This window comes from Tyto alba, unplaced genomic scaffold (assembly GCF_018691265.1).
Source record: "Tyto alba isolate M040663 unplaced genomic scaffold, T.alba_DEE_v4.0 Super-Scaffold_26, whole genome shotgun sequence".
In the NCBI taxonomy this organism is placed as follows: Eukaryota; Metazoa; Chordata; class Aves; order Strigiformes; family Tytonidae; genus Tyto; species Tyto alba.
This window is the reverse complement of record NW_024881300.1, coordinates 18,203,894-18,231,797: the sequence shown is the minus strand read 5'-3', so window position 1 is coordinate 18,231,797 and position 27,904 is coordinate 18,203,894. Positions and strand designations below refer to the sequence as shown.

The 27,904-nt window shown below is 38.8% G+C and overlaps 2 protein-coding genes across 5 annotated transcripts in view; both read right to left on the bottom strand.

Annotated features, from left to right (window-relative positions):
- GAN (gigaxonin) overlaps positions 1 to 9,829 on the bottom strand; it is a 59,736-nt gene extending 49,907 nt beyond the window's left edge. For all 4 annotated transcript variants that reach the window (XR_006165724.1, XR_006165726.1, XR_006165725.1 and 1 more), the window contains exon 1: positions 9,616 to 9,829. Coding sequence is in view for 1 of the 4 variants with exons in the window: in XM_032990633.2 (XP_032846524.2) it covers positions 9,616 to 9,782 (167 nt within the window). In the remaining 3 variants the exon portion in view is untranslated. The remainder of the gene's footprint in view (positions 1 to 9,615) is intronic.
- A 2,590-nt stretch (positions 9,830 to 12,419) lies between these two features.
- Positions 12,420 to 27,904, bottom strand: part of BCO1 (beta-carotene oxygenase 1) — a 68,602-nt gene continuing 53,117 nt past the window's right edge. Inside the window, exons 3-12 of the mRNA XM_009967614.3 lie at positions 26,750 to 26,878; positions 25,233 to 25,362; positions 23,595 to 23,742; positions 22,600 to 22,747; positions 21,302 to 21,522; positions 20,205 to 20,462; positions 18,926 to 19,028; positions 17,980 to 18,074; positions 15,733 to 15,844; positions 12,420 to 15,067 (exon numbers count right to left, since the gene is read on the bottom strand). Coding sequence (XP_009965916.2) covers positions 14,889 to 15,067; positions 15,733 to 15,844; positions 17,980 to 18,074; positions 18,926 to 19,028; positions 20,205 to 20,462; positions 21,302 to 21,522; positions 22,600 to 22,747; positions 23,595 to 23,742; positions 25,233 to 25,362; positions 26,750 to 26,878 — 1,523 coding nt within the window. The 3' untranslated portion in view covers positions 12,420 to 14,888. The remainder of the gene's footprint in view (positions 15,068 to 15,732; positions 15,845 to 17,979; positions 18,075 to 18,925; positions 19,029 to 20,204; positions 20,463 to 21,301; positions 21,523 to 22,599; positions 22,748 to 23,594; positions 23,743 to 25,232; positions 25,363 to 26,749; positions 26,879 to 27,904) is intronic.

Here is a 27,904-nt window from a genome sequence, read left to right as displayed (position 1 = left end):
TGGAATTTCCAACTTGTCTCACATTTTAAAAGTCACAGCCAAGTCCCTCTGAGAGCACTGTTGTGGGACAGTTAAAATGCATGATGAGCACATTGAGAAAGGGTCTGTGTAGCTGAAAACTTGGTGTTCCTACCTTTTATAGTTGAAAGTTTACAAGAGGGGGAATAATAATTTTTAAAAACCCAACCAAACAAAACAATAAACAAAATGAAAATCAAAACAAATAATTCAGCTGCCACCAATAACACTTGTTTTCCTGCGTCAGACATAGTTCTGTGGAATATTTTTAATCTTGAAAACCTCTGCCTTATTTGTAAACTGTTATGAAAAGATAACTGATGTGTTTCTACAATAGTGACAGAAGTTATAAAGAGAACAACAGTATACCTCTTGGAATGCTTTCATCCCTACAGCACTGGCATATTGGTACATAAAGAGGTAAAGAAAACATCTGTCTGCAAAGACTGTGCCTTTGTAAATGAGAATGCTCTAGACCACATTCACCTCAAGCAGGTTTATGATACTTACAGTGAGCAGCTATTGAAAAAATCTGGCAAACAAAAGACAGACGCTTTGTTTTTGATGCTTTGCAACACAAAACTTTTACCTGTTCTCACTGCACACAACGCAGTTTGCTGACCTACTTACACAGTAGCAGGGTGTCAGGAACCAAACTGCAGGAGACAAGAGGGAAACACTTGTCTTTTTGAAAGGAGCTGTCTTTCTAAATTAATGATTTTGCTGAAGGAGTAACCATAAGGGCTAGTCTACACAAGCTTTGCCAATATTGCCACACTAGCAAACCTTAGTATTAGAGTAGTAAAGCCACCCTACCAAATCAGAGAGTAATAAAATTGGGTTTTGATGATGCAACCTTTACTTGCACCAGTATTTTGGCCTTCTCCAGACAGCATAAGCATTTTAAAATGAACTTATACCTCCAACAAATGTTTCCAGCAAAGACACGCACTAAACTTAAAATACGCTCACAGGGATGACTCAGTCCCAAAAATGACACAGGAGTATACTTTGAGATTTTGCATCAGTAAGGAGAAAACTTTAAAAATTCTGCTTTTGATGCAAACTTAAGGTCAATTTAGTCTCCTCCTGATCTGGGCTTCCTTATGTAGGTTTGAGTCTTTCAAGTACAAGCTTTCCAAGTTAAATCTAATTAAGTCATACTTAGAATTGACCATTTTAATGGTGAAGTTTTTTCATTTGTCTGCTTTTATCCCTGCAACATTTTTTCCCATGAAGGCTGGTCTTCCTGCATGCAAAAAACCTTATTATTACATTATTAAACAGGTCAGACACAAAAACATGATGCAGCAGTTCACTCCACCCACTGCCATCCTCCAAAAAGATATTTTACAACCAAATCAGGTTTTCTTTGAGGTCGCACCCTGGCCTTTAGCACCACACATAAAAGACAGTCTTCACCACACCCTGCTATGTGTGCCAGCTCTCAGAGGATTTTGGCTATGCCTCTCATATGTCTCTCTTCTTAAGATTATCTGTAACTGCAACTTCAGGTCTCAAGGCAAAGCAGTCCACCTAACATCTCAGCACAAAAAACTGCAGAAGTTGTTTTGCTTGGATTAAGAGAAACAACAAGTAGGAATAAATTTTCCAACAGATTAAAAAATTAAGTGAAGTCAGGCAAAAACATAGGGTTTTCCCTGCACACATAACACAGAGAACAAAGCAATTCCTTCAGCAGCAGCACAAGGGACATGTACAAGGCTCGTGGGCTTTGATCAATGAAGAGCTTGTTTACCCTGAAAATCTGAAGTTACTCTGACTACACTGAGCTCATCCAGAGCTAGATTGTAATCTGAATTGGAAATCTACCCTCAACCAACACCTCTTGCCTAAACATGCGAGTTAGCCCCAAGTAGACAGAACACACACTTGACGAACACAGACCCCAAGAATGGACCCTTGGAGCTTCTCAACAGCAGTAAGTACCCTGCCATTTCATTTTACTTGGGTTTTTTTTCTAAGCAACTTGAAGAACAACCAACCAACTGTACCAGCTGAGTTTACAAACAAGTCAAACACAAGCAATGCAGATGAGCTGGCTGCTGGGCTCTTGTGGCTTGTGCCGTGCACCTTGTACGTGACATGAAGCGCAGCTCAGCCCCATCTATGTGCAGCCGAGTAGACCTGGCTCAGCAGTCAGCTGTTTGTCTCTTCTCACGTGAAGCACAGATCTATTATGTACCTTCCTGTATTAAAAATACCTACAATTGGATTTAAAAAGGTGGTTTTTTGGGTTTGGTTTTTTTTTTTTTTTTTGCTTTCTTTGTTTTTAAAAGGTGGGGAAAAAAATAATCTAATCCCTGCTCCTTTACTGGTAGCAGGCTAGCTCACATGGAACACTCATCAAAGCATCTCCTGAAGTAATTAAATCTATATCATATTTATGCCATTTCTGTGCTACACATGACACTCAAGTTCACTCACTAAACAGATGATTCGTGAAATTTCCAGTCCACGGTAGTGGAAAATTTAGCTTTCTACTAAACATCAGCGTTACACCTATTAGGTAGCAGTTTGGAACTAGGACTTCCTCAGAAAAGCAAAGGAAGACCTTTCTGAAATACAGTTTTAAACCAATAAATTCACTGTATATTGCTTGAAAATACATCTTCTTTCAAATTAACTCTGCTTTTAAACCTGGTAAAAATGCTTTTTTAGAAGGAACAAGCACAGTATCATACCCATGCTGTTGAACCTACCACTGAATATATTTAAGAAATGCAATGCTATGTAGCATGTGTCCAATAATCCAAACATTCCTGGAACTTACTAAAATCATTATTTGGAAAACATCAATGAACCTGCTGAAAAAAAAAAAAAAAACAAACAACTTAGTTTAATCAGGTTTTTATACCTCACTTATCCTTATAGCGCATGGGAGAAATAAGCATCAGAGTCAAAAGAAAGGTTTTTGTGATTGCTGGTAAGTATGAAGTCAAAATTACAAGTGCACAAGTAGCATCGTGAGACAGCTGGAAGATGCGACAAGTGTTTCTCTGGGAATCCAGCTGAGGGAGGCACTAGAACTTCAGACATGCTGGAAACATGAAAACAGGGATCTGCAAGACTATCACAGAAAGTGATGGCACAGCCAAGAGGAAAAAGAAACCATGAGTGTGGATTTCACCAGCACAAGAAGGAAAAGCCAAGAGTCTGTAATTCAGCATACTAACCATGTCCATAAACAATAACAAGAGCTATACTAGGCAGCTTAAAGTCATTCAGGACATGTAAACCAATGTGCCTGAGGGCATAAACCAGCCACTAACTACATGGTATTAAGAACGTATTTCCTTGATAGGCAACAGGCAATTCCAGAGCTATCAACAGTGATTTTTGTTTCTTTTCTTGGAAATATTAAGCAGTGGCATAGATAACAATACAAGAGACAAATACGAGACTGGAGACTCCCCTATGTATAGGTAATGCTACACTGGTACTCAGTACCAGGACAGAGAAAAAGCTTTGTACAACATATGAAATAAAAGGCCTGAAGACAGAGTGAAGAAACAAATTATTTAAAATCATTAGTTACCTTTTGTATTTGTCTGTCAACATGAGGAATAAGTTGTTTTTGCAACTGCAGTTTGAACCTGTTTTGTTTGCACTGGTTTCGAGAAAAGAAAAACAAAACATATCACAAATCAAGAAGTCCAGATTTAACTCCAGATTTTCCTCCAGACACAAAAGGCACCTTCAGAGCAGCCCTGTTCCAGCCACAAAATATATTTTAAAGCATGAAAGAAAAAATATTAATAAAAAAGGTTCTTTTTATAATAGATTTTTTTGCCAAACAAGGCAATTAACGCAGGTGTAAAGGCAACCTACAGAGTGTAAATTACCCAGACATCCCAAGCAGCTCCATCCTGCCACACCTCCTGCCACCCCAACTCGCCTCTTGCATCAGGCACGCAGATGAATTGCATGTCTTTGGATACAAAGAAAGGACAAGAAATTTCATCTCAAGTTCTCCTGCATAAACAAGATGCTCTGACTTCCAGTTCTCCCTTTGCCTGACATGTAGGAGCAGCCCAACTGTATTTTCTTACTATTCTGAGCTGGATAAGAGACTTACTGCTTCCTCCCCTCAGGCCATCTTCAGGGGCTTGTTGGAGCAGGAATATGATTAACAACTCCCCATTCAAGCCTGGTATAGTGATTTTTAAATCCCTTTTTAAATCACAAGCTTTTAGCATACCTTTATCACTGTTGCCCCTCAGCTACTTATGCAAACATAACATGCATTTAGGCACCTATCTTGAGTTATGCCAGGTAGAATGTTTCTGGTTAAGGCAATTGTTTTGATTTATTGCGTCTCAAAGTTACTCAAAGAGACTTTACAACTCAGTTATCACTAAAACGTCACAGGTAACATATTAGTTTCCTTTTTTAAAAAACATAACCAAACCAAAACTACGCCTAATTTAAAAAATAGCTTTCAAGGTCTGGAAGCCAATTCTAACCTGCCTTCCTACTACCAGGGCAGCCTGTAAAGTTCCCAGGAGACTGCCAGAAACAAAATTCTCATAAGAAACCTCAAGGTGACATGGCTCCTTGACAGAGCAGTTACCAAGGCTGCCCTCATGCCCAGAGAAGAGAGAACAAGCCCTGGCACAAGCACAGTGTGATTTGGCTAAACCAGAACTTGAGAGTGCAGGGTCCTCACAACCAAATACCTCCCAGCTTCAGCAGTGGTTTGTATCTGTGACTTCAGCGCTAGACCCAATTAGAAAAAAGTTTTAAAACAATATAAAAGGTCTCCATAGATGTCAATAAAAAATGAGCAGGTATCAGGAAACAAGCAGCAGACACTACTGGCATACACTGGCTTCCACCGTGCCTTGCTCTACAATATTTATTGTCTGAAAAGTGTAACAAAAATTGCCAAGCTGCACCTTTTCAGTGCACTGCAGTACGGATGTCCCACTCCATTTTTCACATCAGCTCTTCGGGGTGCTCACACACACACTTACACAAGGATGATGTCTCAGACAACTTCCTTCTCACGGTTCCATCACAACTCAAAACACTTCAAGTGCCAGCACACAGAGGAAAGGACAGGAGTTCAGTGATGGGGGATGTCCCACCACATCTCTGTGGAAGTCTATTTCAGCACTGGCAGAGAGGTTACGGTTTTGTGGCTGTGCAAGGGTCTTACGAGGCCTGCAATGTTTTAGGGATGTCAGAAGGTTGAGCAGCACAAGTGAGAAGATGCAAATTTCTGACCAAAATCCATTTACAAGAAGTACAGCTATTTACAAGTAAATGGAAAATAATGTGAACTTAATTTTACATTTTTATTTTTGTTTATCTACATATGCTCATCTGGAGAAAGATTAAAATATGGTTACTGGTCCTTTACTAAGTTAGAAAAGCCCTGGGGGTCAGTATAGAATACAAACACCCATCTGTAATCTGTTCACGCAGATGCGTGAAAACCAAAGACAAAACTTGCTGAGATAACAAAAATGTCTTAATTTAATTTCTAATAGAGCAGTACAGTCCCTGCATAACAACATTGAGTTTATCTAAGAATTTGAGCTTAAATATCCTCTTTGTTAAGGTAGTTCCCACATGTTCCCTGTGACACAGGCAAGCAGACAGTAAGCTAGCAAAATATTAAGAGTTGCAAGTTTCAGCTGGCCAGGAACAACTCATGCCAGACAGTGACAGATCTGTTCGGACGAGAACATCTGCTGCTACTGCTGAGGATACCAGGAATACTTGGATCAAATCTATCCTATAAAAGGTCTGCGGATATATGCTACAACTTACACCAAACATACTAGTGCAAGCATGGCTTATTCTGGTGAAAGTAACTCTTATGTCACAATAGTTTACACTAGGCTCACAAACTAAATAAATTAAACCAGGACAATAGAATTGTATCTACATTAGGGCAACTGCCAGGACAACAAGTGCTAAAAAGAAATGCAGGCTTCTGGCTGGTTTGTTACAGAAGGAAAAATCAAGAGCTAACCTGGCTCAAATTTAACTTCTCTGGGATGCACAGCAACATCCCTTTGAGCCAAACCACACTTTGTCCTATAGCAGTCTCTTCCTGAGGAATCCTCCTTTTCTCAGGCTTGGGAACAGACCACAAGATGTTGGAGATATGCAGGAAGACTTGTATGTTTTGTAAATGACACGATTTGCTCCAGGGGCACACAGAGGGATTTGATAAACCTGTACATATAAGGCAATTCTGTAGGAATTCACACAACCACCCCAGACCTCACTGCCCTCAGAGAGCTGCAAGCAACTTGGCATTGAGTAGTTGAGGCAAGACCACAAGAATCAAACTACCACAAAAATTAAAAGTCTTACTGGTCCCATAGACTGAAAATATATTAATGAAACAGGCACTTATTTATTTTCTGTATTTGCAGAAGCTAGCCTACGGAGAAGAAAGGCAGATGGGACCCGCAATACCAGTAACACTTCCCCATGCTTCTGCATCCCCTTCATGTCTTTTGCCCTCTCCCCACTGAAACTTTTGAGCTCATGGATAATCCAGTTGCCAAATAACTAGAGGGAAGCCACATGACTATAATTTACAAGTGTCCTACTCATAACCAGTCAGCCAAACAGCTTCCATGCAAAACTAAAAAACAGGCAATGCTCTTCTCTCTGTGGCTGTACAAATCCTTCAGCACAAAGACTCTGCTCACACCCAACCACCCCCTCAGAAAGTCCATGCCTACTTATTTTCCTACTCACACCCTAAACTAAGCATTCATGCAAACCCTACAGAGCTTCTTAACTCGCCCACTGACTTGCCCACAGCCACAATGCAATAATGACATAGCCAGATACAGAAAACACCACACCAACTCATACTTCCACTGCTTCACTGCTAAGTATGTTTCACGTACCCATTCATTTTTCTTCCAAGTTTTACTTCCAAAATTAGTTAATGGATTTTTTCTGACATATATTGGAATTTTTCAAATGAGAGCGACCCAAATCAATTGGCATTTGGAGAGTGTAACAGCCTCCAGTACCAGAGCACGCTTTGAATCATCTACCCTTAAAACACAATGACATAAAATTCCTGAGTGTCTCACAATAACTCTTTATATAGAAACCTAAACCGATCATTTTGTTTGAAAAAACAAGTCTCAAAATAAATGGGACTTGCATAGACTAGATGCAGGCTGGAGATAAATTTAATCTCCAAAAAGAGCCACTGAAACATTACTTTTGGCTGAAAACATAACGCTCCAACACTGGCAACCTACCTGACCAATTCTACCCAATGTGAAGACCAGCTGGACTAAGAGATAGATCCTGGAGTGATAAAAAGAAGAGAGATAGGCAGCAGGTAAAAATTAGGCTCTACAAAGGTAGGTAATACAAATGTGTTTCTTAAAGTGCCATACAAGAACTAGGTACATATATTTTTGGTTCTTTACATCTCGCAAGCCCAAGGAGAGAAGATGAGTAAGCTTAAAAAAAAAAAAACAACAAACCTAACCTACTTTCACACATAGTTAATGAGCTCCTTCATAGGATTTGAACCTGAACAATTTTGAGTTTAAAAAAACCCCACAACTCTAATGACTACAAGTTTTGTTGCTAATGTAGTTATGTCTGGCGTTCCTACTTCTCACACACACTTAACTCATGTTCCCCCAGTACATTTTTCAGAGGTGAACAAAATGCAATACTTAAAGATTCAATTCTGTGAAAAGAGTACTTCTCCATAGAATAATTTACAGTGTCCTTTAATTAAGCAGTCTTTTTCACAGTAAAAAATTGCACATTTCCTGTAAACTCATCTTGCTATTACAATAGAGCAGCAGTTTTTCCACTATGACCTCTTTCCACCTAGAGCAGCCCTTCAGAACCTCTAATTTCAGATATGGCATACGGTCATCTAAAATATGATGACCAACAACCTAAAAAGCATTCAAGCGTTTTGAAGGGTATTGGATCAATGGCTCATTTCAATTCCATGTCTTTGATTTGTCTTTCACCACAGTCTTCAGAAACTGCTTCTTAAGACAAGCAGTGAAACAAATTATTATTAGCACATAGGCTCCGCGGTGTCTTTTTTGCAAATTCTTGCTGATCTTCCTTCCCTGTGAGTTTTATTTCATTTTGTATCTCAGCTCTGCTAGCTCAACCGGTGCAGAGAACTGCTTCTTTAGGTCTGTCCATGATCAACACCCATTTAAAAGTTAATCAACAACTTCATATTCTATTTGTTCTTAGTTTATTTTTGTACTTGAGAATGTCAAAGTTGTACTATAATGGTCACCCAAAATACCATCTTGCCTAAAAGCAGACAATAGGACACTGAAGCAGGTTGCTTTATTTTGGAGTGTAGCATACGAACTCCCCATCCCCGCCTAGCTCAAACATGCAGATTTTATGACAACTTTACAGAAAGCTACAACTGGAAGGAATGCCCAACCATTACAAAAAGTCTGCTACAGACTTACGATAATCATGTGTTTAAGTGATACTGAAAGGTCTGCTCCTACTTTACAGCTTAACACAAAATTAATGTCTTTATTAGCTGCAAGTGACAGGACTTAATAAAAACCCTTCAGAATTACCACTGGAATGTTTTGTTTACCCTCCCTGACATGCAGATATGTCCTATAAAAATCTTACAGCAGGTATATTCTTCTGAATTGATGTCACTGGACTCCTCACCACCAAGTGCGATGCAGAAGTTCAAACTGCTGTCACTGGCTGCAGCAGGACCTCTCATGAAATGGGTTTCACAGAAAACCTAGTCCAGGATAAACTGTTTGCTGGGCCACCTCGGAAACCATGACTCTGCTAATACAGCCTCGTCCTCCCCAACCCTCACTGCCCAGCTCTGACCGCACACGCTGCTGACACCCGCTGCCAGGAGCGGCCGTGCTGTGATACCCCTGGCGATTTCTGAGTTATGTTCTTAGATATCGTATGGCATGTTGGAAAAGCGATGGGGACACAAACCAACATATATATACGTATATATTTTTTTTAATTTAAACGCTGATGTACTTCAGAATCCATAACCACCACCCGGAGCCCTGCCTTGCTAAAAGACATTAAGGAGGAAAAAAAAAAAAAAAAAAAAAAAAAAAAAAGGATCCTGAAGTGCTGAGTCGGTGCAGCCGGCGGGCACGACCCCCAGCACATACGAGGCGGGCAGCCGGCACACCGCACCGCCCCTCCCCAGCCCTCCCAAGTTTTATCTTCCTCTGGCTCGCTCGCTCACGCCGGGCGCTTGGGAACGCTGAAGTTGTTCGGGGCGGGTTCCCCCCCCCACCCCAGGGGGTTACAGGGCCGGTTGGCAGCTGAGGGAAGCGGCGGCGTACTGCGGAGATCGGGGCCCCGCTGCGCCGGGGGGACCCGCGGGGGCCGGACCCAGCCGCGCCGCTGCTCCCCGGCAAACCGCGGGTAGGGCAGAGCGGGGCAGGCCCGGCCCGGCCACCGCCGCACGCCCCCTCCGCCGGCCGGCCCTGACTCCTTCGCCCTTACAAAGCAGCCAAGCCCGCTCCTTACATAACCGCAGCGGCCCCTGCGGGGAGGGGAGAGGGGGGTGCGGGCCCAGTGCCGGCCCGGCCGTACCTGATGTAGGGGCTGGCGGCCGCCAGGATGTTCTTCTGCACCGGGATCTCCTCCCCCTCCAGCACCAGGTGCGCGTCGCAGAAGCGGCTCTCCTCACGGAAGGAGCTGAGGGCCCGCAGCAGCCGCGCCGGGTGCTGGGGGTCCGACACGGCGCTCGGCCCCGACATGCTGCCGAGCCGAGCCGAGCCGAGCCGCGCCGGGCCGGCCGCCTCCCTCTCCCTGCCCTCACACCATGGCTGCCAGCCCGCCGCTGACATCATCTCCCTGCGCCGCCCCGCCCGGCCGCCGGCCTCCGCCTGAGGGGCGGCCCCGGCCCCGGCCCCCCCCCCCGGGCACCCGGCCCAGCCCGGGCGTGAGGGGGTGCTCGCTGGGGCTGCGGGTGGGCGACCCTCAACTCGGCATCGCCCGTGAAATTGTCTTTTTTTTTAACTATGTTTGGGGTGTCCCCCCCGGCTTTAAAGTGTGACTAAACCCAGCCTCTTATGTACTTAGTTTTTTTTACCCCCCCCTTACGTAAGTTGGAGGTGAAAATAATAGGCGTTAGCACGAGAAAAGGTCAGAGAATGGGAATTAAATACAGCGAGACTCGTTTCGGTCATACCACTGGAAATACACCCTTTTCAGGCAAAAATATTTTCTTCACAAGGTTTTAGGCCTTATATTTAACGTCCTTAATTGCACATTAAGAGATTAATTGATTCTATGTGCTGCTGTTTTCTTTAACAGCATCCAGTATTGAAGTAGCAAAACTATTTGCACCGAGTGGAAGTGTTTCACAAGCTGTGATCTACTTTACCGGCAATTCAGCCAGTGCTGCCAGGAGGGGGCAAACACAGTGGTTCACCGTGGCCCCTGCACTGACAGTCAAAAGCAGAATTGTGTTTCTTATGCTGTGAAACACCCAGAAGGACATCATGCTTTCTGTTTCTCCATGGGGTGAATAAAATTTTCTGAGGGCCTGATTTAGTAAGCTGTGGTGGGTGCTTTTATTATTTGCATTTCTTTAAATTGGTGATGTCAAGCATGATATTTAAAAATACGTACCTTTGAAATGCAGGCAACTTAGAATTTTATTTTATAATTCATCCTAGTCCAGTCTGATAGTGTCTCCAAATCGTTCTACTGCTAGGAAAAAAATAGAACAAAGGTATCTGGAAATGTCCCCATAGGAGAGATAAATGAATGACTTTATAAAGGCAACATTGTCCTTTCCAAGCTAGACACAATGCTGGTTTGTTCTCCAGCTGGAGATTTCAGCTGGGCCATCTGCACATGCAGACCCCAGCAGTCAAAACACTGCACCAAGGGCTTGCTTCTGCAGGGGGTGAATGGCCCCATTTCAGCCAGTGTTTACAGTTCAGCCCTTGCTTAAGCACTTTCTGTCTGCAGAGGGGTCGCACAGAGGAGTGCCATGGTCTAGGTTTGTTGTGCAGCTTTGAACAAGAGTTCTAGAAGAAGCAGAGGTTGTGTTTCACCCCCTGGTATGATGGAAGGCCTAAAAACATACTAATCTGCATGAAACACCAGCAACTTTGCATCACGTATTGTTATAACATACCCATTTGAAAATATTAGAAGGTCACTTCTTCTGGCTTGGGTATAATTATCCAGGGTGTCAAGTGTAGAATGAAGAAGAGCACAATAGATCCAGAGGACACATCCCCAGCTCTCTTTGAGGGTAATAAAAGCAGAGAGCGCTCTGCATCTTGACTGTGGGTAAAAGATGTATTTTGCTTGTCATTAATACTTTGGTAATTGCACACCCAAGGGAACAGTGGTGTAAATTATTGCGAAAGCTGTCATTGAGTGGCCTGGTTATTTAAAAACACTGGTTTGTTTCTGTGCCTCCTGCATGGATTGTTATGTAGGAAAACATAGTTGTATTTCTGGTTTTTAACTTGTCCTAGTAAACAGTGTTTCTGCTTCCTCCTGCTGCGTATGTGGGGCAATGGGACAAGGTGTAACAGGTAATATCCACTTCCAGAGAACAAATTAATTATTATGCTTTGTTATTTGTTCCATTTAATGAAATCTGTTGATAAAAAAAAAAAAAACATCCACCAAAAAACAAAAAAACAAACCACTCTACCAACTAGAGGTCCACATCTTTGAAGTAATTATATGTATGCATAGCCATGGCCTGATTCTCTTGCTCAACTATGTTTTTCTTTCTGTAATGGAGCTATCTATCCTTACTATTTTTATTTTCAGTCACTAAATCTAGATTATATTTTTTTATGCCATTACATTACCTCCACTAGTTTTACTAGGCTAATTTATGACTTTAAATGGTGCAAAAGAAGAATCTAACCTTTCTGTCCCTCAAGATTTCATTCACAGTGAAGGATGTCAGAAAAACAAACCAAATGACAGACTCATTACCATGTACCATGTTACCACAACAAAAAAAACCCACAGGCCTTGCAGCCACTTGGCAAAGCATATATGCATTCCCCCTTGTTATTGCCAGCCTAGAAATGATACAGTGTATTACCATATTCAGAGTAAATGTTTCATCAGATTACTATTGCAACTGCTAAAATCATTCTTGAACAAATTTGTGATTAGCCATATGGTTTTTTCCATATTGTCTCTGCCACAGGAGGGTACTGGAATTGGCAAATCCAGATTTACATCATTGTTTTTCTCTTCAGGTTGACTACAGATTTGATGCTAATCAAATCCTGTATAATACTGACCAAGGGAATATGGCACACTTAGTTTAAAAAATCATACGGAAGACAAGTTCTTATAATTTATTTTCCGCAGTATACATGAACATAAATAACATATTTGCTATCTTGAACTGCAGACAACAGATCTTTTTTTTTTTTTTTTTTTCTATGATGAATAATATTCCCCCATCAGGTCATCTCTGCCAGTAAGTTAGCCCCTCAGTAACCAAGTACCTCCTGTACACAACCTCATGATCAACTTAAAACATAACACTATGAATTCCACAGAAGAAATTCTGGAGAAAAACTCTTGAAAGGAGATCTATGATAATGGTTAGACTTTTGATTCATTACCACTTTATCATTCCAGAGATATTTGTGGAGACTTGTTAAATCCAAACTTTTTCAGATTAAAAGAAACAATCTCACAGCTGGTGTCCTTTGCCAACATCAGGAATCAGTCTTCTATTCCAGTTCCATATTACTTACAAAAATGGAGTTTAGTTTCTTCTTTAGAAGATAAAGTTCTCTTAAATAGTAGAGGTGATATGCCTTGAAAACACTAAAGATGATTATTGCTGCAGACACGCTTTACGGAAGTGTTTATTTCCATTTTATGGAATATATAAACATTTGAATGCCCGAAACTGCATTATTTTAACTCTAGATCTGACCACAGTGACTTTTTTTTTTTTTACATTACAAATAGCCACTATATTCCTTATACTTACAAACTGCAAAGGCTTAAACAGAGAAAGGGAGGTATAGCTGTTGCAGAGTGAACAAGCAGTGTGGATGGTGTTGGTTCAGTTCCTGCTCTGCCGTAAACAGCTTACGTAATCACGAACAAGTCACCAAAGCCCAGATTCTCATGTGATGGGGAGATAGTAAATGACAATTATTTAATTCTTTTTCATACCTGTAAAACACAGTGAGCAGCAGAGACACCATAAGAGTGCATATATAAAAGAGTGAGAGATACCTGAGTAGTGTGGTGATATGTACGGATCAGATGAACTCCTAAAATGGATGGCTGTACACCTAATTTTCTCCATCAGTAAAGACACCTCCAACAGTAAAGGTAGCTACAATAGGAAAATATAATTCAAAGGAAAAAAATCTCTCATTTAAAGAAAAATCAATGCCCCAAATCTGAAAACAGAAATACACTCCGAGGATTAGGAAATGCCACTCCTATAACAAAAAACTGTCACGGTATACTTGATATTTGAACTGTATGTTGAAACATGTTTTTTAATTGTGACTATGAATGAGAGTTGTGTGCTTTTATTGGGAAGCATCTGTTACAGGCAATGATAAACCCATGTCAGAACATGGATGCTTCTAAGCAAACAATAAAGCAAATGCTTCGCTATAGCAACGATAGCTTGTAGTTTCAGCTACAGTGTAGTTCGTATGAGGTCTAAATTAGGTCTTTCACATTTTTACCTAAACAGTTTGTTGAACATGTGCATCTGAGTTCTGCTAGAAATATACTGCTCTCATTCATACACATGCTGTTATTAGCAGAGACTAGTAGCATTATTAATAAATACTACATTTCTGGTTATTTTTTACACAACATAATAATCTAATTACATGAAAAGTCATGTCACATATTATCCTCAAGGAAAACTGATTTAAATGCAAAATTGAACAGTACTAAAGTCTAATTGAATGTTACAAAAAAACATATTCTATTTCCATATATTCTATTTCAAGTTACTTGTTTTCATCAACATAAAAGGGAAAAATACACCACAAAATTATTAGCAATGCAAGTTTTTTAGGTTCTAGATTAGAAAGTTGTAGCACCTTAATGTAATGCTTTGGTTCTGGTGGGGTTTAAGAAAGCAAGCACCAAGAGAATGCATTACCATGAATCATTAGTATCATAGCAGATAGTTTAATAAGAGGTTTTCTGGCAGGAGACAACTTTCATCATGAGCTGTAGTCTTGAAACAGTCCAGGAAAGCTACATGACCTGAAGACATATGTGACTCATACCATACATCACCCTATAAATACAGTCCTTGATTTGTTCAGAAAGCTATATTCTACTCAAGTAAAGCATAGACAGTGTCACCCTCTACATCAACCACCAGCTGGAGTGCAGGGAGCTCTGCCTGGGGATGGGTGAGGAGCTGCCCCAGAGCTTGTGGGTCAGGAATAAAGGGAAGGCAGGGACAGGTGACATTATACTGGGGGTCTGCTACAGGCCACCTGACCAGGAAGACTGAGCAGATGAGGCCGTCTATAGACAAATAGGAGCAGCTTCATGTTCACAAGCCCTGGTCCTCATGGGGGACTTCAACCACCCCAATATCTGTTGGAGGGACAACACAGCAGGGCATAAGCAATCCAGGAGGTTCCTGGGATGCACTGATGATAACTTCCTTTTCCAAGCGCTAGAGGAGCCAACAAGGAGAGGTGCTATGCTGAACCTTGTTATTGCTATCTCTTGTAAGAGATTATATATAGTTATTGAAGAGATACTATTTAGTCATTTCTTGTCATAAGGTAAAGTTGTTCCTGAATGATGTTATCCCACACTCAGTGTAAGGTTGTCTCAGTCTGTGTAATAGGATAAATAGCATTTTACTCAGTCTCAGTCTCAGTCTTCAAATCTTTCTCTGGTATAAACATTCCATGCAGGTCCAGATGCATTTCTACATCTACTGTGGCTCGGCCCAATTCTTTTAATGTTTTAGCATCCAGAACAAGTAGGAAGGGTGCTTGCTTTGGATCAGATGTCACAACACAGGTTAGAACAACACCTATGACATACAAATGGAGAATTAAGACCATACTAGTTACACCAAGCAGAAAAGATAGAACTGTCAGGAAAGAATTCTTGTTTCCTAAGCATTCTAGGACACAAACGGAATGTGCTTACTGGATCAAGAAGTCTATCGAGTGTGCTAAAGAACTAATGAACAATCCCCTCCTGTGCCTTTCTCTGGTCTGTCTGCAGTTCACTGGGAAAGAAAAAAGCAAACCAGCACTGAACTGTGTGCCTGGAAGTACTGGGATTCATCCTTTCAGCTATTTGCCATTTACCTTTGCAAGGAGTCATCTGAAAACAGAACTGGATCAAGATTACAGGGATACTTACAGTGCTACTTCACGTTCCCATCTATAACAACACTGACTTCCCACAGCTTCAGCTGCTCCAAACTATTGATAAATCCATCTCCGAGTGGCTCTCTGGAAAGCCCTAAGCATTGGGTTTATTGTTTATGGCTACCTTGGGACATTACACAAGCCGATTTTAGTCTATTGTTGCTTTGGGATTTTGTCTGTAGGAGTAAAATGGCTGGTGCTAATTTTAATATCACAGTGGAAGCATCAACCAGATTTCTTGACTAAGAACAATGAAACTCGTAATATTTAATGCAAAACTTATGTAACCCCAGATTTCAGAATATTGTCATTATTTTACCATCATCCTCTTCTCTTGCATCAGGGCTGGGAACGAAAATGGGCTCAGATGGCCAACAGCGGTCCTCTCCCCAGTAGAGCATTTCCTTTGTCTGGATATTAAATTTTACAATCTAAATTGTTATGACCGGAAAAGAAAAATGTCAGTGACCCAGACAGTGGTTTATTCCAAAGGTACAACATGAACAGACTGCTGACATGGGGGACCAATGCTAAGAGTTAAGGAGCAACAAGGCATGTGTCATCACAGGAAGGAAGCACGTGGAAAATGTTAAACATTGGTGTCACATTTAGTGGCTGCATAATCACACAATGTTCTTTTCATTTCATTTCTTTAGATTGCAGTTACACCTTTCACTTATGGGCTTTAAGGATTTTACAAATACTAATGGAACATGAGAGAACCTTCACTATAAATAATGCCCTCGCTATACAGAGCAAGAGTTCGAGGCCCAGAACACGTGACTTGTGCCAAATCACTGCAATTCTGTAGTAAAGCAGTAAACAGGATTTAAACCTTCCATTTTCTAATCCTGTGAATTATTTTCCTTTTATTGTGACCTCAATATTTCTCAAGGCCTTCTATTGTTAAGTAGGGTATATATGCCAGAACAAAGGCTAATAGTGACGTGTAAAGATTAAACCAATAGGGCAAGAATTCCACACAGATACTGGCATTTACTGAAGGAACAGAGTACAGATTTTCATCTCATTAATGAGTTAAGGGCCTGACCAAACCAAGTGCCAGTGGGGATGCATGGCATTTTCAGTTCAATTCTATTAAGACATTTTCTCTACCCATACAGATGCAGTTATGTTCTTTTCCCTTTTGACCTTTAGTCAAAAAATATGTTTACACAAAAATGAAACTATTCAAATTACTAGAGGAAGAATTTTGAGAATTATCCCTTGTAACCAAGATGACAGCAATTTCGCTGACAGACTTTACCTAAGGATTATACACACTGGTTGTCGTGCCTGTGTTCATTAAAGAGCAACTAATGTGAAAATTAAAAAATCTTCTAGCAGAATTTTTTATTATATTTAAGTCAAGCAGGGATTATCTACACTGGAAATCACAAACTTGCAGATTTGTTTGAGCTATTGGCAGATGTGTTGCAATAAATTTTCTTGTATCATGCAGAAATCCAGCTATATTTTGTAATCAGTTGTGGTAATTATATACAAGGACCAACAGTAAACTCAATTTGTGCTGCCTTATAGTTACAGAACAAGAACTGTAAACAGTGAGTTTGTCTGTACAAGACTCTTACCTTCAGCTATTAATACTTTCCATCTTAATCTATTTATACTCTAGGCTGTCTCCTGAAAAGTTGGCATCATGCATACACAAATGAAGCATTTGTTACACTCTAAATACCAAACTAGCAAGCAAAAGATAAAGCTTTCTGAAAAATTAGATATTGTTTTAATATTTTTAATTGATTAGATACTGTTGCAATAGCTTATTTTTTTAGTTATGTTTCCTAAAGGGAAAAAATATTACAGATGTATGTCTGTTTAGTACTTCTTTTTCCTACTCTCTCCTTTGTAGCTCTTGGCACATTACAGTAGTTCTGCCCAATTTGGCAGAAAAGTGAGAGTCTCAGTAACTATTGTATTCAAGAGAATTTCTGGAAATATAAAGCTGGATAAAGAAGCCTGAGTTTATTAATATTTATGAGGGAAATGATACAGCATTAGTTCACCCTTATAAGAATTCAGGCATTTCATGTTTCTTAGCATGTGAATGACCCACCAATGGGAAAAGTTTAGACAGAAACATATAAACTATTGAATATTTGAGAATCCAATCTCAAGTCACATCTGTAAGAAAGTGTTTGTTCTGGTGCCTATGGAACTACGTGTTTTTAACAGCTCATAATAATGTTCCAGATTTTCAACTAATAAAATGAAGACAAATTGTTTCCATAGTTTGGCCCGGTGAGGCTGTTTTAATCATACAAGTAAGCTACATATACTTCCAACTTTTCATCTCCCTGCTTTGAGGTGCTGCAGTTTACGAACATAGTACCCAACTGCAGTATCGTCATTTAGAAGCTTTAACTTGATGTTGAAAAAAAGAGTTCATTTTCTGGCCTTAGAACCACACACTGAATTTGTATGTATGAATGCACATTAGGCGATATTTTGGGCCAAACTAGTAAAGCATGGTCTACTTAAAACTGATTAAATTTGATTTGTGTTCTATAAATACAGTTTCTGACTTTGTAAATGCTAATTATACCTGTGTAGGAACTGGACTCCACTGGACTTCTGTTGCAAAGATGTACTTGTATTTCTGGCCATTATAGTCATAGTTGATGCGAGGCAGTTCTATCGCTGGATAAAATAAAGTTCAAGACTTAGGAACAAGAGAAGAAAAGTAACTCAAATGTACATTTACATATGCCAATCTTCAGGTAGTTTTGCTCTGCGAAAAACCTTGATAGTATTTAAAACAGGTGTTGCATAGATTTTTTATGCCTGAATTTCTAAAAAGCTGAAGATGGATATTAACACAACATAATTAATCCAGAGTTGTTTGTTAGTTCAAATGTTAGTGCAAAAATGATAATTTTTCATTCTTAGGGATTCATTATACTGGAATTTATGAGGGTTCTTTTTTTTTTTTTTTCTTCATAAATGCATGAGACGTGAACATCTGAGATATAATTGGAGGTGATCATTCTAAGAAATTAGATTCACTTTAGGTAAATATATACTGTTTACATATTCCTGTTATTATCCCCTGAAAAAAAGTTTTAAAATCCACTTTCAAAGGCAATCTTTATAAAATACAGCAATAACTGAAGTTACTATTTATAACTGACCTATTTAACTAAAATTACTCTTGTAGATTTGCAAGCCATATTAATAAGATTAATCATAAGATCAGACTTGGGATCCTATATTACTATAACACTGATGTAACTGCAGATATTTAAAGGGTTTCACTCTTGATAAATATGTATCTGAGACGTTCAGGGTCATATATTCCTGGATAGACCCAGAGGAGGGAAGTAAAGAGAAATATATTGAAAATATCTGCAGTAAACATATTAATTAAAAGTTTTGTTTCTCTTAGCTTTATAAAGATCTTACATATATCAACAGCTATTAGGCATTATTAGAATGCACCTATGTGTGTGTTAGAGAACATATCTGAGATTTGTATAATGGATATGTCTCACCTTCACATAGTATTTCAGGTTGGCAATAGATGCTGCCATCTTTCTCTTTTACAGCAGTTGAGGTAGATGGAAGTGTGACTAAATTAGAACCTACTTCAGCATCCTGCAAGAGATATATAATAAAAAAGTAATGTGTCTGTAAGAATATGCTTCTAAATTAGATCTTTTACCAGGTTTTATATTAATATAGACAATTATGGGTTTAAACAAATAAACCAGCTTCAAGAAGTTCCTTTTTATGGCATTTATCTTGTAACATTAGATTCTGACCTTTTCATTAGAAATCTTGTTATATTCAGAGGATTTTAATATATTGTAGATTAATAATTTTGAATCATTCTGAGCCTTTAGAAATGTTTAAATAGATATGGCTACATTGCAGAAGCACAATAAATGGATTACATATTTTGTGAATTTAATTAATGAAGATGGGTTTCCAGGAATTAGATATTGAATTCCCACTAAAAGTCACGAAGGTTAGGTTTTTTGCACCTGCTATAAATCAAGTGCAAAAATAGGTGTAATGCACTCTTGTTTTTAATACACTATTGTTGAATTCTTAAGATTTCAGGGTAGTTAGGATAGCTGGTGTGATCCAACACATCCTTTGTCATTGCTGCATAGCTGTTTTTGAGGCATGAACAAAGCAGCAAGGTTCTAGGATGTAGAAAGGAAAAGTATTATCCATTCCAAATGTATCAGGCAGAAACTTGTTCAAGTTGCTGGGCAGTATAAAACCTTCCCTGCAAACAATGATCTAAAATGATGTTTTGAATTAAACTGAAAGATAAAATCTTCCCTCTTCCCAGTAAATCTCACACTTAAATAAAATCTTCTAATCTTAATAAAACCATTGCAACAGTTGGGAGTGTGCGCATAATATATATAGGCTTCCAGTAAAGTGGAAGAAACAGATTGTACAAAACCTCATGCATGCCCTTCCAGTCAACAGCGAAATTGATATATCTGCTTGTATTTGATAGCATTTTACAAATAATCTCACTGGTAAGGAAATTATGTATGCTCCATAGCCATGTTCTCCATAAAGGATGGTATTAGAACCTAGATCCATGTAACTGCATGCCCAGCTGCTTGCTCATTGCCATTTCTCACAATACGTACACAAAACAAAACTCCTGCACACTTTGTGAATATGTTATTTTAAAAGAATTAGACATTTGCATGTAAGGGCTGGCAACTAATAATTCATCCATAATTCACACTGATGTATTTTAAATTACTGATTAAAGTACAGATTAAAAAGCCAGTTTCTCTCTACCTTGTCATACTGTAGAGGAACAACAAACCGTTTGCAGGTTGGTATGGAGGTAAGCTTGTTGTTCTCTTCAGTGTCCTTACTCAGGTTTTTAAAATAGAACGTATCATATAAGCTATTGTCTGTGTAGGCAATAATATCAAAAATAATGTGGCCATCCTCTTCATAAGCATTTACATGGTGAAAAAGCACCATAGCATCAGTATAAAACTTGGTGGTTACTTCCTTTTTAGTCTTCTTGTCTACAAAGTGAAACCAAGTCTGAAAGATAAGAAATATTATTTAAAACCATTAATGATCAGCAAATCGTTAGTTAAGAAACCATTTTTATTGATAGCCGTCAACAATCTAATGCACTGTCTGTTTCTACTGAAGCATATTAAGAATTCAGGATTTGCTGCTAGGAGACAAGAGGTTCCAGAGTAAAATGAGTGTGGAAATGCTTTAAACTCATTTTACTGTTACAAATTACAATTTGGGCCAGGCTGAGGATTGGAGCTTTATGGTAAAATCTGGAAAATAATCTGCTCTATTTTTAAATTCAATAAATCTGTTGTAGTCCAGAGTCTTTGTACTGCTCTGTGCTGGTGCCCTTTACTCCAGCATGCCCCACTTATTGATGGCCAGAGCACATGGAAATAAGGTCCTCAGAAAACTGGTTGTTTCCTCAGTTGCCACAGTGAAAGATTCTCCTTTCACTGGATGCAGACTTCTTCACCAGTCTGGCTGTCCTATCTCATGCAATGGATCTAGAACAGATCTTATCCACAATATACAGTATTTTGTTTGGACCAGGAGCAACTGTATGTGTCTGGAATGCTAGTGCTGTTTTGAATTTCTCTTCTAGCACACAGTATTTCTAACAATGCCAAACTATCCCCTTTCTCAAGCACTTCAGCATCAGATATTTATTTGTGAAATTTCTGGAGATAGGAGATAGTATTAAAAAAAAAACAACTTCCAAAAAAATGTGCAACATGAAAGTCAAGGGTTGAAAAAAAATGAGGGATTATTAAAATTAATGAACCAGATTAAAACAGAACAGTGTGGAAGAGGTCACTGGCCTGGCTGACCCCCTTGTTCAGCATTAAGAAAAATACCTTATCTTCCTTATGATAGGCAAGGCAGGAAGCCCAGTTCACACCTCGGATGTAAGCAGTTGCCATTTTGACAATATCCAGTTTGAATGGCTGCTCTATGAAGATAATGTAATTTTCTGTGATTCCAAAGCTATGGTAGTAGCTTGGGTGGAGCAGAGAGCGAGAAGGGATGGAGCATACCACTTCCAGATGTTTAAGACAAGATTTCTTCTTTTCTTTTTCTAAACATACATGATAAAAAATAAAATTATAATAAATTCCAATCAAATCTTGTGCTTGGATTTGTTCCATGTATGAAGTAGGAAGGAACAGGTTCCTCTCAGTTTTATTTGCATTTTCCTGGCAAGAAAGTGGCTTGTTTCCTCCTGCAGAACTAACAGAAGTTTGCATCTGAGTGAAGCAATGGAATATCACAATGCTGGATCCACTTATACAGAGTCCCCTTGTCTTAATATTTGATTCCACTGGTTACTGTCTTCAGAAGTTCCAGCACAGAGGAGAAAGATGTTCAATTAAATTGGCAGCTTTACAAGGTGGTTCAATTGCCCTCATGTTTTTGAACTTCAAAAGAGATGTTCCTATTTGATCTATACTGACTTTGTTTGAGCCCTAGCTAGAAATTACAAACTTATCTTCCAGTTATGGAAGGTCTCTTGATTGTTCAACCAAGAGGACAGACATCACATTAGCAGCTGATTTTAAAGACCACCACAAAAAAAAAAAGATTGTCTTGAAGGAAAAAGAGCAAGTGATTTGCTCTGTGAACAAGGGACAGTATTTCAGAAGGCCTAGTGTAGGCCAAGTTAGAGAGAAATTATCTCTTTATTAGATATTATTTGGTATTATGCTTTTCTATAATCACAGTATCATCATTTTAAGAGCATTTTAATTTATGAAGAAAATTAAAATTTACAACTTCAAATTATATATACTGCCCTATAGATAAAATTGTTTCTGTTCATAGTCTCTTTACACATCACAATACAGGGAATGGACATTATTCTAAAAGAGTTCATTCACTATAGTAATATTCAAAGTAGAATTCTTTTAAAATAAAATTCTTCTAAAAGCAAGGTTTTTCATACTGAAATACTCTGTTTACATAGTATTCAAGATAAACCTTTGTAACAGCACATGCTCAGACAGGCTAAGCAGTTAACATTAAGTTCACAATAAGTTAAAATTAAGAAAATGAACACCATCGGTTTCTAGAAGAGTTGTATCACCACCCCTTAACCTCAGAAGAAAAGAAATTGCTAACAGGTATCTGTAAAATACTGATAAAAGGCATATCTTACTTGGCACAGAAGAAGGAATCTTAAATAAAATGTATTTTGTCTTCCCTTTATCAACTATTGAAGTACCCATGTTGAGAATATTTCCAGCACTGTCATAGTGCGGGTGAGAAGTTGCCATGTTTACAGCTACATATTTGCTGTAGTCAACCTGGAAAATGATACAGTAGGAGATTTTAGAGATGTGTAAAAGAATTAAACTTGATCTCAGCTAACACCAAAAATCCACCAGATTTTTAGCACTGACAGCCTTTTATTGGTACCTCATTTTCAAAAGGCCTTGAAATTTAAACAATTAAGCCAAATGACTTACATAGGTACTCAAATGATTTCCTAATTCAAGGCTAAAACAAGTTACAGAATCTGAATTACATTCACCTCTCCCTTGCAGCCATGTAACATGGGAGGATTGGCTAAAGAAGATACTCTGCAAATGCCCATTTCATCCTGAAAGTAGTTTATTTAATAGGGCTGTAAGTCTAGCAATCCTCTGGAGCAAAAAGATTTCTGTTTGATTTAAAGTTTGGAATTTGTACTCAAACTGTACTGCATGCTAGAAAACCTTCATGTACATTTCAAGATGTCAAAATTTCATTTTAATAATTAATATCTTGCATAAGGTACTAGAAAGGCACTCATATAACTGACCTACTGATTTGTTAACTGTGTAAATCACTTGATAACTACAGATGCATAACAATGGAAATCATCCAAAATAATCATGTCATAAGCATGATATGTGGTATTATTCCTGCAACGTTGATAGATTATGTACAAGTGAAATTGCTCAAAGCCCAGCTTTTCCCAAACTACCTGGGATTTCATTTTGATCTGTTATCTCCACTATTTCACTTTCCCCTGATTTCAGAAGGGAATAGTAGAAGAAGAAAAACATCTTTCCAGTTCTGCGTCCTGTACATATTAAAGGATCCTTATGAGTCAGCCTGAAACTTTATTCATTAGCAGATGAGGAACCAGAATGACACAGTCATTTATACCTTCTCTAATGTCTCCAGAGTCTGTGGATTAATTTTTCTGATGAAGTTGGTCTCGCTGGTAGCATAAAAATCATCCCCAGTTTTCATGATGTTGATCAGGCAGTTGTCTGTGAACTCAGGAATGGTGTGAGACAAATATGAGAACGCCCTGTACAGAGGAAAATTTTGTACCAGCTCATTAGCGCAGCAGAGGCTGTACTCTTTTACTCCATGCAAAGCAGAAGTGACCCGAGCAGTGCGGGCCATACACAGCAGCAGGGTCACCGGGGCTGGGTCTGCCTCTCCCCTGCTGAGCCCTCTTCTGGCATCTCCCGCGCTGCCTCGCTGGAAAGGGTGGAAAAGCAGCAGAGATGGACTTCTTCATCACCCTTGGCCTGGGCGGGGGTTGAGGACGTGCATGCAACAGTTTGTCCATGCACAAATGGGCATCCAGGCCCAGTCCTGCTGTCAGCTGTAAAATATGCACTGGTTTATCAGGATGGGCTAATTACACAGTCTCCCATGCATACCTTGTGAAAATTTGGCCTAACAGTTTCTACCTAAAAGCTGGTAGGTTTTTCAGTGTATGCCTTCATAAAACAGATGGATTCATATACTCCCTGATGGAATATTTTAATTCCTGGTGTTATCCCATATCACAATTATGATTTCAAAGAAGATCCAACTTCACATATGGACTTGACAGTTTTCCTTTTGAGTTTAGGATTTTATCATATTCACTTGAAGCCAAGACAAAGTTGCTTATATCCCTTTTGAACTTAAAATGGCAGTGTTACCCTATCACTTCTGGAAGAGGGAAGAAAAGCATCTTATCTCAGGGTAACAACTGACAACATGTCAACTACTTTGCAATAACTCCATGCATGTGCTCTTAGCAAATATCAAATTCAAGGTCATTAGAAGTAGTTCAGCCAGGAAGAGATGGGTGAGCTATTTGCATTTGTTAGGAAATACCCACAGCCAATTTTACAGGACAGGTGATAACATGACTGTTTACACCTTGCCTTTCATATACAGCCTATCATCCTTGCTAACAGTATGAAAGCAGCTTTTGTAGTGATCTCAAGTGGTTCTGATTTTGAACATAAGATTAGCTCAGGCCTGGGGTATAGACCTTCAAAGCACTGCACCTGACTCAAGAAACAATTGAAATTTTTCATCACTTGGGGTTTTTTTTTTTGGTAAAAATGGTCTTTAATCCAGAAGTTCTTATAATTTTATTTCAGTTATTGATGCTTTTCTTCTTTTTGTTGAATAAACTTTGCATAAATGTCTTCCCCATCTCTTAATCTTTTACTTTCTTGTTGCTTCTCCCCTTACAGAGTATCATTTTTATAAAGTTCTGTGAAACACTTGAAAAAGAAAATATTTGTTTTTTCAAAATTACAATAAAATCTACTTGCGATAGTGAATAAAACAGCCAATATTGCTGATAAAATTAATTTTAAATATTTGCCTTAGAATAATCCGTATAGAGTACAGTGCTGGATATATCTCTTGGCCTTTTCAATATTTAGCAATTGTAAATTTACAAAACAAATTCTGTATTTGTAAATATGTGTCAAGGGTAAACAGAAAGACATCTGTGCTGGAGAGAGAAGTAGACAGAAGAATCTTGTTGGAAAAAGCATTGCTTACTTGGCAAATATGTTTTTGCATGGATCTGGATAAGCCATAGTTCCAAATTCAGACACCACAATTCGGTTTGCTTCTATATTGCAGTTGTATGTGTCACTTCGGAGATACTTACTTCTGTAGTAAACTTCACCTGACAAGGGCCAAACAGGTTTCAATCACATTTCATACTGAGTTTTTTAGAAAATTAGTATAGGTAAAGTCAGAGAAAGAGTTTCTGAAGCAGCTGTCCTTTAGCTAAGAAAAGTTTGCAGTGAAACCAACAATGCCCCTAAATCCCTGTTTTGGAAGGCTTCTTCAGCTCCCTAAGGAACCCAGGAGTGTTCTTGTGGCTGCTGAGACTGGTAACAATTTGTTTAGCTTCCTTGACTCCCAACACATTTGGACAACACTAGTGGACTGGGGAGAGGAAAGGAGGGATTTGGATAAACAATTCCAGTAATCCAAAACAATCTGTGTAAAAATGACTAAATATACATCAATGTGTGGGTGGTGATAAATCTCCTGTATTGGCAAAATTTAGTTAAGAAAGAGTAACAAATTGCTTGAAGGAATCAATGTCTTTCCTAAACAATTTATTGGACCACTATACTTGAACTAGCTGAGCTCTTTTTGATTTAGGTAAGTAAAATATAATGACCATTTAATAAACACTTGTCATTTCTTTATAGGATATTTTGTTAAGAATGTAGAGCTGGACAGGCAAGGACATCCTGCAGTTGAATTAAATGCTTTCAATTACTGAAACAGAAACTAAAAATTAAACATCGGCAATGGTGGATGACAGGAGTAAAACCCAGTTCTTACACAGATACATACTTTTTGCAGCAAGAATCTAGGTGTAGAACATCCTGCCTCAAACTGTAAAACAGCTGAATGGATAAAAAATGCTTTAATTAAAAACAAAAAATGAAATTGTTTTGGATAGAGGAGCTGCCTGTTTTCCCTCCATAAGGATGACAAGTAGGAGGACTGCTTGTAGGGATGTCAAGTACACATATGTGAGGTTTGATATTTGAAGTGACACAGTGGCCCAGTTTCTGTCCTGGCAGCTGTTATAGCTGCAACCAAACCCCAAAAGGGAAATGCTAGTCTTCCCTGAAACTAGGTTGTTCATCCACAACAGAAAAACCTCTGGATATTACAGTACTTTTGGTTGATCCAGTTTGAAAAAAATAGAGGTTTTCTTGCTCTGGGTAGAAGGCAAAAGCCACCCTGCAGTGACCTGCTCGGAGTTGGTTGCAGGCTATCCTGCAGTGCAGACAATATTGAACTTTGGCACTCCAGAAAATAAAACAATATCATCTATCTCTGATAACAGCCCTGCTGCTGCTGTGAAGGGTGAGGTGGGAGGGTATGTTTGGAGAGACCTTCCCCAAAGTGGGTACCACCTCACCACACATCCCACTCAGCAGACTGAAATTTGCAACATTCTAACGCTAATCAAAACGGAATTAGCAATATAAGGCGCCAAGATTTAGGATGTTGAGCTCTTTTTAATCTAATGTGCAACAACTTACCATTTTTAAATGTAAAACTGTGCAGCAGAGCCAAGCCATCAAACCAGTGGTTATACTTGGTGTCCCCTATTGTGTGAATCCCTGGGCCATTGCGGAGAAGTATCCCTTGCAACCAAGCGGGCAACTGACCTATAAACAAAAAGGCGATACCAATATCCATTCAATTAGGTGAGGGGCATGTTACAGGACAATTTTCCTAAGGGCATAGGCTTCATATAGGCAGACAGACTATCGGTGTGTCAAGATTTGTAATAGCATATAGTTATGTTGGAGTTTGAGTTAGTTAAAATATTATGTGCTCAAAAATGGGGCATTAGTACTATTCTGCATGAATATTGCTATATGAGATTACTATAAAACCATGAGATTGATGGAAAGTAATTTGCTAAATATCAGGAAGTAAATAAAGTTGGACCTTTCTTTCCTGCACTCAGATTTTAAAGTGATACATTTAAACCCTTTTACTCATGCCAGGAAAAGCTATTTCATAGGTTCTATGACTTCAGGCTAAATAAATTCCAGTAAAAATTTCATTAATTAAATTACATAGCATAATATAGTGCCATCTTGGGAGTGCTTTTGTGACACTAGTGATAACATAGGTGTTTTGAACACAAACAAAAGGTAGGAATATTATATTGAAAATATATAAGTATTGTTGAGGTTTCAATAGGAAATGTTCCTCATCTAATCCCTGCAAGAAATACATTACCTACCATTTGACATACAGAATAACAACAATTAAATAATGTCATCGAAGTTAAAAAGCTGAACAAAAGCATATCAGATATTAAATTAAAAGCTTCACTTTCTTCTTTGTGCGTATGCCTCCTAAGGGAACATTTAAGATCACATACTACTTTCCCGCACAACTCCTGCACAGAACATTGTCTGCATAAAAAGCTATTCAAAACTTTTAATTTTTCTTACCATTTAGTTTGTGACCCTATGTCGAATATGTTAACACACTTTCTTATTAATAATCCCATTATAACAGATAGAAATGTCCACTACAAATACTCAATTTTGTCAAAGTTGATGCAGTTGCAGAGAGGTAACAATTGTTTTGCTGTAAGAATTCTTGAGATCCTAAAGGGACTTTGGCCACTTTCTAAGAGAATATTTCTTCAATTTTGACCTTTAGCTAAGGGAAAC